At 37.3% G+C, this 13435-nt stretch overlaps 1 protein-coding gene across 1 annotated transcript in view; it reads left to right on the forward strand.

Moving 5' to 3' along the window:
• The window catches only part of SMURF2 (SMAD specific E3 ubiquitin protein ligase 2), a 63850-nt gene that overhangs the window by 21452 nt on the left and 28963 nt on the right, over window positions 1-13435 (forward strand). Inside the window, exons 2-3 of the mRNA XM_050908588.1 lie at window positions 7233-7271; window positions 8920-9028. Coding sequence (XP_050764545.1) covers window positions 7233-7271; window positions 8920-9028 — 148 coding nt within the window. The remainder of the gene's footprint in view (window positions 1-7232; window positions 7272-8919; window positions 9029-13435) is intronic.

The raw sequence follows: 13435 nt of genomic DNA on the forward strand, positions 1-13435 counted from the left end.
TGTTTAAGGTTAAGATTGTGTGTCTGAAAACCTGAAGGGTGTTAGGTAGTTATTTTGGTATCCTGATGGCAAAATCTGCTTTTTAACTTTTTTTTTTTTTTTTTTTTTTTAAAGAAAGTAAATGTCTGGAGCTGCAAAACAGAGACAGGAGGAAAAACTAGCCATCAGCATCAAAATGAAATATATGGGGGGGGTGTATTTTGTTTTTAGAGCTGAAAAACTCCCAGGTATGGAGTGCGCTTTTCCAGTGCAACTGCAAGTTGCCATCAGAAAGGTAGTCTGGCTAATCCTCCCTCCTCTGCAGCCATGTGCTTCTGCCACTTCCTTTGCATTAGATCTACAGATGGCGTGACTGCGGGATAAGTCAACACGGCTCTTGGAGCCAATGGCAAACTAATCCATCTCCCCAGAAGGTTGGTTTTCTGTTAAGCCAGTTCAGCTTCCTGATCTACCTTGCATCCATATGATTGCTAGACCTGATTTGAGAGATGAACAGCTGCAGCCCTCTTTATTGTTAGGTGCAACACGAAACCCTCCAGCTCGTGTTGATCAGTGATCGTGGTTAGAATAATGGTCAGCTGCTGCATTCTTATCCATTTAATATTTCAGTACCTTCTTTACTCAAAACCCCTACACACCTGTAAAACATATATTTGTCAGCTTTACCTATCTTTGTGTGTCCCTTCTTGACAATAATCGATAGCAATCTTCTAAAATGCATGAATTTCATTAACTGAAAGTAAATTCTTAGTTTATGATCATGTTCTGTCACCTAGTTTGTTCATCTGCAGAAAAAACACCTTTCAAAGGAAATGAAAATTGAAAGGAAATGAAAGCTAAAAAAAAAATCCTCAGAGAGATTAATTGTAAAATAAAATTTAATGTGAGTAGTTGGGATAAACAATTTTATTTCAAAACCTTAATTGAGGAAGTTATTACCTCAACAGCTGTATTTGCAAATCTGTATGGCGTTACTTACAGCTCTTTGTTCGATGAATAGTTGAAGACCTCCTGTTTTATATCTTCCCATGTGGAGATTTAGGCAGGTCCAAGGAGGGAATGCAAGCATAAAAATATAAGTTTCTCGGTAGCGTGCCAACAATGGAAGAAAACAGTAGGAATTTGTTAGAAACGTTTAAAGTATTGAGCTATCCTGCTGGAACCTGTGCACGGTGTGCTGTTTGCCCATTGCAAATGTTTTTCTAAAATAAATAAATAAATTTATGAAGAGTTTTATACAACGTGGAGAAAAGTACGTCGTGTCAGCCATAGGTTCGAACACCCCAAACAATTTCTGGGTCCCAGGGGCAGCCATCCGAAGGCGAGGAGGGGCGTGTGTGTGTGTGTGTTCATTTGTCTCCCTCCCTCTCCCTCCCCCAAGCAGGCTCATTCCAATCAGCAGTGTAATTGGAATGCAACCACAGTCTGGAGGAGGAAGGGGAATTTTTGGCAAGGAGAGGCAGAGCAGTTGGGAGCTTTATTCAGATTAAAGCATAGACGACCATTCATTATCAGTACAACACACATTAGCAACAGCATAGCATTGTGTTTCTACAGCTGGGACTTATTTTAGTGATTGTATTGTACTGCGTATTACATGCAAACAACTGGGATCTGATCACAAAAAGCAATGCTAATGGCTTTCATTAAAAGATGGTGTTTCTGTAGGGGGAAAAAAGACTTGTCTTCAAAATGAACTATTGTGGTAAAAATTGATAGGCAGCCTGTCCTCCTCGCTATCCCATGTGTTACATATGTTCTGGAACAAGCACTTTTACTGGGAGAAAAACCCTTGAGGAAAGAAAAAAAACAACAGGAATTAGAACTGTTGGTTGGATTCAGAAGCCTGAACTAGTTCTTTTATGATGATGACACGTGAAAAGCCAGAAGATTAGTAAACATACTCTTAGCTTTGGACCCAGTCCTTTTCTTCCCCCTATAAACTCGGGGCTGTCTGTTGACACAGTACTGGTTGCTTATGGATGTCTGATGTGAGATGGGGGGGTGTTTTCTTACTAAGTCACGTACTGAGTTTTAAATGTGTTGATTATGTGTTTCCTTCTGCTTCTTCAGCTGGCTTCCATGGGCATTTATGATTACTTTTTATTTTCTTACCTGTCTTCCCGTATCTTTCACTGATAGTATTGATGTCTCTCCAATACACACATTTAAAAATTATTTACTTAAGAAGATAGCTTAAGCAATATTATTTTTTAATACAGAAATTTTAAAACCAATATATTTCTATTGTGATTGTCTACAACTGTAGCCCTGAGGTACTTGTACCTCACGTTGCTGGGTACAAACACATTTAAACCTTGCAATTTGTCATAAATCAAGAGACACGTTATAACAGATAGATGAGAGTGTACAAACATACAGGTAACATAACACTATAATGTACTTGTGAGGTAAAGTAGTATTACTCCTATTTTGCAGGTATGAAGGAATGTGATGAACAAATTGGCTATAAACAATTTGATACAGATTGCATAAACAGTTTGATATAGGTTGGAAATACCCGTGAGGGTTCAATACAAGGTCACTACCCTCAAATGTCCAAGTTCCTTAAATTCAGATAACATTTTCTTTCTTATTGTTGCCTTCCTCAACACTCATTCTAGGTCTGTTATCCAACCATTGAAGGTGAATAGGATCATTGAAGACGCTTAGATCACATCTAAGATGTGGTGATACTGTGAAATCTCATAGATCTTTACGACTTTTTACTTGTTTTCATTGCAAGCTTCCTACAATGGCACTCTCCTCTTCATATTCTTCTTCCCTTTAAGTATGGAGTTTAAGTACGTGTTACAGATATGCTTACTATTCTGAAATAAACATACTTTTTAATACTTATATAAAATAGTGGTAATGTATAACATAGAATACCTTCCATAACAACAGTTTTATGTCATAAAAAGTTTGATATTTCTGTAAAAATTATTCCAAAATAAAAAGCAATTGTAATGAGAGTTCTTCAGTAGCTAGCAAAAAGAGTAAGAACAGTTCAGAAAATGAGAGAAATCTTTAACTTTCTATAAAATTCACATTTTCAATAATCATAGTTCCTTTCAATTTTTTTATTAGTTCAACCAATTATTTCATCCCCCTCTATAATTGCATGTAAATTTTAATAGCTAACACATAAATGAGACTACAGGAGTTTCGGGGATATTAAATATTTTGCATTTACTTGCAATAGCTAAATTATTTTTCAGTAAACCATTCTTTGTCAGTCACTGGAGTAATAAATCAGAAAAAGGAAACTGGCAAATGCGATTCACTTAATTCCTATTTTTAAGTATTTGAGAACTATGTGTAGCAAAGCAGTCATGGAAGGAGACTAGATAGCTTATATTATGCTCTCTTCATGTTTCTGTGAACTGACCTGATTAGCATATGTTAGAATGAGATCATAAGGCGTGATAAAAAGATATTTAATGAACATATAGTATGTAAAACTGATGTGCATGTTTGCCTTGGCACGTATATTGTTCCTTCATATTGGAATATTAATGCTCTCTTTTCTGTAGACTACGCAGGAAGTCTGTAATAAATACAAAACATAGCTATCCACGAACTCATTGATACTTTGCAATAAATACTTTATCTACATATGTGTATTAGAAGCCATTAATGTCTTTTGATGATGCACTTATGGTACAATGCTCCCCCCCCTTTTTTTTTCAAACCAATGTCAATATATACAGGCATTGGTTTGTATTCTAGTTTCTGAGAACCTTCAGTGCAAGTTTAAATAGCTTAACTTTTTTTTGTTTAAAAATAATTTTAATAAAAAGTGTTTTAAAACAAACACGTACAAATAACCTTCTTCAGTGCCCTTGTGCCTCTAGAGGATCTATTAATGGTGCAGATCTGTGTAGATCTGATAACAGTGTGGTTTGGGTCCAGAACCATCAGCATTTTAACTTCACTTAGCAAGATTTATTTTCCTTGACAATGGTTCTTTCTGGTTTTTGAATCTTTAGCTCAAATTTGACATAGGATGGAGGTCTCAAAGATAATTAAGTCCCATGAGTTTTATGAGAATCATTGCCTGGATAAAGAGGAGACCCTAGCAGTGACCTGAAATGAGAGGAAAAAGCTGCAGCGAGAGATCCCGTGTTGCTAGACCACTGGAGAGTCTGCGTGGGAGAGTGTCTGTCTAAATGCCCTACCGGTGGGAAAAGCCTCAGCTATAGCTTTCAGTCAACCATAAAACATAAATCCATAGGAAACCAAACTTCCTTAGTTTTTATTCTCAAGGAACTATTAATCAGTTGGTTATCAGAATATTCAGAGTAGGTTTTAATACAGTGTTGAAACTGTTAGAAAAGTGGAGCATAAACTCTGGTACTTTTCCCACCAGTGGGAAAAGTTTTGTCCAGAAAAAGTCCTGAGCTAGATTAGAGCTCTGTGCGTGGAAGAAGATTGTTTCACTGAGAATTGAGCTGATGCTCCTGGGACCTGGGCTTTTTCACCTAGAAATACCTGTCAGAGAGGGTGGTGTTAATGGAAGATTTCTAAGTGTCTCTCCTGTTTTGTTAACCTGACAAAGCCAGAGTGGGTTGACATCTGAGTTTCCTTAAATGTGGTTACTAGAGAGGGAAATCTTGAGCCAGAAATATAGTTTGTTCACTCATGGCTAATTGTTGGGGAAACGGTTATTAGTCTGTATGTTGTGCGTGTGCCCAATCTTATAAAAATGAGACTTTGGTTAAATTGCACTGGCAGGCTTGCTTAATATTTTGAAAAGAAGTGTTTATAATTAGTTAACCTTGCAATTTCTCTCTGAAAAGATTAGTCAAACCTCTTTTATTTCGGACATTATACAATTTTAGGAACGTACTGTATAGTTCACTATGCTATAGATTAATTTTGACTTAACTATTGGATTTAAAGCCTTCAGCTTTGCTTGACACTTCCCGTTTCTTGTAATGGGTGAAATTGTGCAAATAATTATATCTTTTTGAGATATTTTAAAAAGTGGCCATCTGTATAAGCAGCTATTTTACTTGCGGTTTTTCACCACTAGATGAAAGGTGGCTGGTGAGCAGCAACTTATTTCAGTTCTTGGGTGAGTGGTGTCTGCTGACAACTCAGGCTGAGGATGTTCTTGGTGTAATAAAATCTTAAGGAACTGCAGAAGCATTTTTCTAAGTTTGTCTTATTATCTGTTTCTTTAAATGTCTTAAGTTGTTATCAATTGTATGGATAGAGTAGACTTTAAATTGCTGGGCACATGGAAGTCTTTAGTAACTGGGGATTTTTATTGCACCATCCAAAGGACTTTATTTGAATGTTTTCTGGAGCAAATGGTGATGTGACAGGCTGTTTCCTATACATGCTTGAACTCCAGGTATCAGAAATACCTAAACTGTTTGGCGCTCTATTAGTATTTTACTACTGTTGACTCTTTACAGTGGAATTATTGGGTGAAAATCCCTTAAATAGAGCTCTGCTTTAGGATTACCGTCTTTGACTGGAGAGAAATAATATTTTTACGTTTATCATCTTTAAAACAAACAAACAAACTAATAATTGCCTGGTTCCAGGTTGGGTTTTTTTTCAGTTTAACAGTATTGTTATTAGCACCCCCTTGCATCAAACTAATATGCTAAAACTTTGCTGGGAGTGTATATATACCTTTCCTGTGGTATATGTCAATGTGCAGGGGATTGTTTTATGACTACCTGTAGTCATTAATAGGTGTCCCCTTCTGTTTTATGGAGGACCAAAACTCATTAGACCTGAGTAGAGTTTTAGCTAGATTTTACAGTGCTGAATTTCTGTGGAAAGCAGTTTCACTAAAATCACCATCTTTATGAACATAAAAATTGGGAAAACATTAATTCCATTGATTTAGAATAATATGTAACTTGTTCTGCATGCTAGCACAGTCATATTCATGGTGTGGTGCTTCTCCACCCTGACCATGGAAATCCCCATGAGAGTGCTCATGGACTACCTCCGTTTACTTTTATTTGGGCAGATACTATAAAAGAAATTGGGGAATCTGTAGCCCTGCAGGATCTGGTTAGTTTGAGGCTATTCTATGGGGAAAAGCGTGACCAATTTTGTTTGGTTTTAGGTGGTGTCTGTGGGATGCGATTATTGGATGCACTGTTCTGTCTTTGTGTTTCCTGGTAGTAATAAACACTGGCGATCTCATAGAAAAAATATCCAAGGGCATCATATACTGAGGAGTCTTCTGCAGCATTGGTTCCAACCAAATACCTCTTCCCCCCTCCTCTTTTTTGTTTTTTTGTACTAGCTGTGGGAATTCATGCTTTCACTCAATACCCAAGAATCCTTTTGTGTTATCAGTACATATTTTAATGTTTCACAGAAGAATCTAATATTTCCTGCTTTCTAAACCTGTGATAATAGATAAGCATATGTAGTTGAACAGTGGTGCATTTTGTGAGGAGAAGTCTTCTGTGTGTACCTTGGCATCTTTATATGCAAGTTGTCCGCTTTGACCTTTTATTTATTTATTTATAAATAAAATAATAAAAAAATAAAAATTTACTCTATTCTCATATGAGATTGTTTTCCACTTGATATTTTTAGTTGACAAATGCAAATGTTCCTCCCTTTTTTAATTTAAACAAAAAAGCCTGAAACAATTATCAGCTTCCACAAATAAAACATATCTTTGGAGCCATCAAAACTGGCGTTAGAAGTTAGTCTACTCCACCCAAATGTTTTTCAGGTAAAAGCTTTTATTTAATTATCACGCAGGATAACAGAAAAGCCTGGACTGCCTAATACACTATTTTTTATGGTCAAGGAAGCTTTTGCTGGTCTGTAGAACTGAACATAAGACCCTGCTTGTGTAACACCACTAATTTTACTGGCACAATTGTTTGTGCCACCGTATGGTGAGCTAGTTAGAAATGGTCCAGTTTCCTCACTAGGTAAACACAGAGTTGGCAAAACCATTGAGAAAACAAATTAAAAATTGCATGTGAAACTATTGCCTGAGGAAACCACTACCGTATCACTTCCACTATAATCTACCTAAAGGTAAATTGCCAAAAGATGACACTTCTGGCTCAGCTTTCAGGAATTATTTTACATGACAATATAAATGATGTAGGAGCACAATTTGTTTATGTTCGTTCATTTTATTTCGAGCAGGATTTTCTGGAATGCTGGACAGGTAAAGTAACTTTTTTGAAGTTGGGAATCAGTAACTTAATTTTGTATTTCTGTTTTTCTTACAGTACTGTGTGCAAAAAACTTGGTGAAAAAGGATTTTTTCCGTGAGTAGCTGTTAAAGTTTTATATGTTTTTCGATGGGATAAATATTGTGCAGGTTTTGTACATCAGTGTTTGCACATGATCATTAAGATATTTGCATTAAGGGGGCTGGGAGCTTTGATGTTTTCACACCATTTTTTTTCAGGGCTTCTAATTTTTTCTTAGGTGACACTCGTCACAGATTCATAATAATAATAAAAACACTGGCACACTCTGTTTTTGATGGGAGTGGGAAACAAATTTGCTCTCAGGCAAATTACATGTTTTTCAATTAGTGCCACATTTATTAAAATGTTTTTCATATAAGAACTTTTTGTCCAGCAGACAGATGTACATCTTAATTATTAATAATCATGTCATAATACTTACCTACTCTGAAATTATATTTTAATTAATTTTAATAATGTTTTGAAAGAAGTGCTAAGAGGTGGATGAAGGAGGCAGAAAGGAATGTTATTGGCTGCGTAGGCATGCACACACAGATCACCTGCCTGCCGCCTCCCAGATGGGAGTGGGAAGAATTCGAAAGATCAGACCTGAACTTTGAAAAGAACTTGAACAAGGGATGATACAGAATTATATTGTAATTTGTGATACTTCTAAAACTTGCTTTATATCTGGATTTTTGTACTGATTGCAAGTTTTCAGGTGTTTAACAGTTTAATAATGCCTAAAAAAATCCCTCAAGATTTGAAATCTGTGATGCACTTCTGTACTGAAGCACAAATCTCACAAGGTCCTGTTCCTCCCCTTCCCCGCGTGCTTTGCCTTTATCCCCACATGCTTTGTCTGACGCTTGTCTTGAGCCACTCGCCTCAGGTGACTCACGAATCAAGCAGCAAGCAGAACTGGTACAAAACTTGCGCTACAGAAAATGTGGATAATGTTTCACCACCTTAGTTCCTTCAGCTGACTCACTGCGCACTCAGATGAGGGGAGGAATTAGTGTGAGGGGAAAAAGGGACAGGACCGCATGACTAGGGGCATTAGTGGTGGGACCGTCCCTTTTGGTGTCAGTTAATAGGTTGGTTAGAATAGCAGTCGCAGTAGAGCTAATTGTAGGCTGCTCTGGTCCTGCTTCTTTCCCGTCCTCAGCAGTGTAGCCCAGCACCATCTTTGCGCTGGTTTTTGTTGATCAGCTGACCTATGTTGAGTGTTTTTGAGGTACTAAGCTAGCAGAAAATGAAGTAGAAAGCTAGCAGAAAATGAAGTAGAAAGCTAGCAGAAAACAAAGTGGAGCTCAAAAACGAGAATAATCTGCTATAGGTGTTTTCCTGTAATACCAATAACAACTGAAATCACTATTATAATTAATCTTAAAAATAGGAAGAATGTAAATCTGTTTTCTCTGCCTTTTGCTGAACGCTTTGTATACTGAGAATTTACTCGATCCTGAATTAGGAAGATTAAGGTGTTCAGATCTTTTTCCCCCCAAAGTGTTTGATTTACACGACTTTTTATTGGTCTATATCTGTGAAATAACCTGTGCTTAATATGTCGTGTTATTCCCATTCATTAAATATGGCTCTCATTTATGAATAAAAGGCAACTTCAAATAAAATATTTAAAAAAAAAAAAAAAAAGTGCAGTGATATAGGACTTTAAAGCATCCTGATCCATTTGCTAGTTTTTTTCTTTTCCTCCTCTTAGGACTTCCTGATCCATTTGCTAAGGTTGTGGTGGACGGATCTGGCCAATGCCATTCTACAGATACTGTGAAGAATACACTTGATCCAAAATGGAATCAGCATTATGACCTGTAGGTGGTAACAGTGATAACCAAAGGTTTGAAGTGAAATCCTCTAACGTACACAGACATTGTCAGATGTTCATAATACTGTCCTATTTACAGCTTGGAAAATATCCCAGAGTTTATTAGTTTGAGTGAAAAATACATGTGTCAAAATACCACTTTCTCATTTCCCTCAAAATCTAAACACTACACTTGGTTTTCTAGTGATGATATCTGCAGCATGCTTTACAGGTACTATAGCATTATTTTATTGTAATATTTTCATGTTAACACTTCTGTAAAATGAAGCAAATAATATTTTCATGTTAACACTTCTGTAAAATGAAGCAAATAATAGACAATATTTCCCTCAAACTCCTCTTCTCTTCATGCTATTTTTGTCTGTTGTAGTGCTACAGTGTCTTTTCTTCTGTGTGCCTCTTGTTCAGTCTTCTCTCCTTTATGTCATTTTCTGTCCCAAATGTTGTTCTCGCTATAAATTGTTAAGTTGTTATCATCACTTGAGCATCTTTCAGTGCTTTTGAGCAGTCGAATCAGTATGGCATGTATATGTCATGTTTTTCCTCTGTCTTTCTAAAGCATAGAATATTCTGTATAATACAAGTTATTAAAGCTTTTATCTTTTAAATAGGTTTCTTTGTGTTTGTGCATGCTTTATTTTCCCTGTCTTTTATCCTTTTATTCTTTATCTTTTTCCTTGGGATGGAAGATGAGGAAGAGAAGTGAACAGTTTTGCCTCATTGTATTCTCCTTTCTTTCTAAGACATTGTTCTGATCTCTAACTTTTTTTCCATGGCTCCATTCCCTATCTATATTATTAGAAATTGTTTGAGCATATTTACATTAGCTTTGGACATCACCAAACCCAGAACAAATCAAGTATTAGTGCACAGAGAATTTCTTGTTCCCCTTTTTCCCAGTGAAGAAAAGCAGCTTCACAGGTCTTTCAGCAGCATGTGGAAGGCCTGGTTTAAAGTGATGTCTTGACCTACTCTTTATTTGCATATCCAAGACTAAATATGTGAAGTCATTGTTCATAATGTTTTAGTGCAGTATACAAAACATTTTCATTACTGCTTAACAAAATATCATTGGCAGTTTAGTGAAATAGTAGCACTTTCTCTGAGGAAAGCTATAGTATTATAGCTTTATTATTTAAACTCAGTCCAAGCTTAGATTCTGCATGTGAGACTGTAATTCATATTCATCAGAAAAATGGATATAAAACAAGTTTAAGTTCATGTAGAAGGAATGGCGCTCTTTCATATTTAAAGAATTCTAATTTGATTTGATTTTTTTAAATGTTATTAAACCTATCAAAATGTTGATTCATATAGAATGTAGATTTCAGACTTCTACCCTTCCGCGTCCTCTCCAAGATTGACCATCCATTTGTGAAGATCTAGCTTGAACATTTTTTTTTCAACAGCAGTTAGTACTCCATGCAGTGTCCTAATGGTGAAATTGGAGAGTAGATTGCACTGATATTGCAGCTTGCTGCCACCAAAAATGGAAGGCTCCCTTTCTCTGCTGTTTCAACCCCTTTCCCAATTTACTGCATGTGTTCATGCTGCTTCTCTTGCACTGGCTCCATCTGGCTTCTGGGTGAATGGATTCAGTTCACTTAACCCACAGGAAGGTAGCTGGATAGGGGGGGAAAAATGTGTGTAATTCTTTGCCGATTAAATGAGTTGCATTGCGTCGGTAACGGTGTGACCGCATTTAGCGTGTTAGCTTGCATCAGGAGCGAGCTTTTGTAGGGAGTCTCTTGATCATCCCCACTTGCTGTGTTGTGGCTTCCTTCGTGAAGCGGTCTTGGAGTACATGAACCCCACTGCACTGGATGAAGCTGAACCACAAGGTGCATCCCCTGCGTACCACCAATGCTCTCCTGCTGCTGACAGGAACTGAAGTTGACAGGATCAGACTAGAGCTAAAGAAAAATCCCTGAAATACGAGCACAGACTTTTAGTTAGGTGGGTCCATTAATGAGCATTAATGCATAGCTTTACGGGGATAAAAGGAGAGTAAGGTGGAAAGTGCTGCCAACGTGACTGAGTGTAAAGCCTTCCTGTAACCGTTGTACAGCTAGGGAGGGGGTACTTTTGAAGAAGGAATGGCAGGCCATCATTTGGCAGTTATGTGCTACTAAATTCTGTGTTGAAAATGTCAGCGGTTCCCTGCGTCTTCCCCAGTATCTGCCAGTCGTGTCTTGGTGTTTGAAGTGCTGTGGTGACAATGCAAGTAAGCAGTTGACAGGAGCGGGTTATAAGGGATGCTAAGTGCTCCATGGGCTAATGACTTTGGAGACTTGGTTCCCTTCTGGGAAAAAAGGAGGAGCAGAGGACATGGGAAATGAGGGAGGATGTTAATATGCAACAAGAGTGATGGGAAAAAATAGTAAAATCTTTAGAAAAAATTCCTTTCTGGTTATAATTTTCAAGGAAGCATGAAGAGAAGGTATTTTTACGTTGTTTTGTAGAACAAGTCATGATTGTATCTCGATACTGTAGCTGTCTTAGCTTTGAAGCAAGACTGTGATTGCAGTCCACAACATATTATAAAAAGCAGAGATAGAAATGGGGTTTCTGGCAGAATATTTTGCTCAGGCAGATTTGGGGCATCTCTTGCTGGATTGTCCCAAGGAATTTAGACCTGTGTGAAATATTTTGTGTGTGTGGTTTGTTTGTTTGGTTTTTTTTTCTTTTTTGGGAAGAAGATCCCTGAAAAAACTAGGTTTTGTTTAGTTAAGATATTATTTTCAATACAAATTACTTGTCCTGTAGGGAAAACTACTTTGCTTGATTCTGGCAGTTGAATTCCCTGATGACAGAAGTATACACGGCATTTCTAATCCAAAGTAAAATTTAACATTATGTCAGGCCTTGTAATTTGAAAATAATCCTTTCCCTCTCAAAATTTTCTTCATAATCATTTAACCCCTTTTATTGTCTTGCTTGTTATTCCTTACTCTATGGAAATTTATTTCCATTTATAAACATCAGTCACCTAGTCTTCAGTTCCTATTTAAAACAGCAGTAAAAGATTAGATCTCTCTGATACAACAACTCACTGCCTGGCTTTTATCCTAAGGTAACTTTTTACTGTAATACACCCGGTGTTAGGTCTCAGCTTTTCAGCTGCACCAGATATTAAGATAATTAACTTTTGGGGAAAAAAAAATATAGAAAAATAATAGGAATAGTAACCATCCTACTGCTAAGCACCTGATGGCCAACCTCATAGATTACAGAACTTAATCTTTCTTCTCATCCTTTGAAAATAATAGGGTTTTTAAACTTCCTAATGTTTACCCTAACAGCACACCATTGCATGGGAACGCTAGTCTCTGCCTTATGACGCTTCCACTGTTACAGGAAATGCTTTGCACACCAAGCATAACAGATGGAGTCTCGGTGGCAGCTTGCCTGCTCCTGCCACCGCGCAGCGTAGGAAATCAACCAGAGGAAGGTGCAGTTATGGAGAATTTTTCAAAAGAAAAATCCTGCTTTTTTTTCCTACCGTGAAGATTTCTGTTGTTTTTTAAATAACTGTAATAGGCTTATGTGCAGTAAAACTGTCTCTTGGCTGTGTTGCGCTGATTGAAGTGTCCCCAGCCCGGAATTTGTGTAACAGGTTAACACTGCTGCTAATTAACAGTCTTGTGTATCATGTGATGGCATATGCAAATGGCACAGTAAGATGGATCTGTTGTGATATATTTATGCAATAATGTCTGAATTAAGTTGCTAATTCCAAGGGAATTTTGTGGCTTGCTAACCTGATTCAGCATAATAGATATTCTGTTGTATTCTCTTTTTTGAAGAGACTTTTGCAGTGTTAGAAAGAACAAAAAAAGTTTTGCTTTTGCCTTACGTGGCTCTTAATTCAGATCTTAGCGTGAAAGGAAGCAGTTGAATTAGTTGCTTAGATTCTTCGGCCTAGATGGGGGGCGGGGGGGAATCTGGGAGGCCTTCCAGAAAGAAATTGCCAAATAGTTGCTGTCTGGATGCAGCTTAATGTCAGTAAAATACCATGCTTGCCCTGGATGTATTCCCCTTCCTTATTTTCAGTCTTGTTTGTGTTTTCCCTATTGTTCAGGCCTTCCCTCAAAGTTTTGAATAACCAGACTTAACACATTTACCAACCTTTTCGAATTCAGAGCATTTAAACACTACCTAAACCAGCAGTTCTGAAACTTAACAAATCCCCTTTTTCTCTTCCTTCCCCTTTCTTCTATTCTGTGATAGCCTAGATCTCTCCTACAGCCTTCCCACGCTCACCTGTGCCCTCTAGCCTACTCCAGCCCTCCCCAGCAGCCTCTGCCCTTAAGGTATAGCAAGTCATACGGTCTATTTATCTGTAAAAGATATTTGTACCATGATCTCCACCAAAACCTAGTCCTGGTCCCAT

The sequence above is a fragment of the Gymnogyps californianus genome, chromosome 19, assembly GCF_018139145.2.
Source record: "Gymnogyps californianus isolate 813 chromosome 19, ASM1813914v2, whole genome shotgun sequence".
In the NCBI taxonomy this organism is placed as follows: Eukaryota; Metazoa; Chordata; class Aves; order Accipitriformes; family Cathartidae; genus Gymnogyps; species Gymnogyps californianus.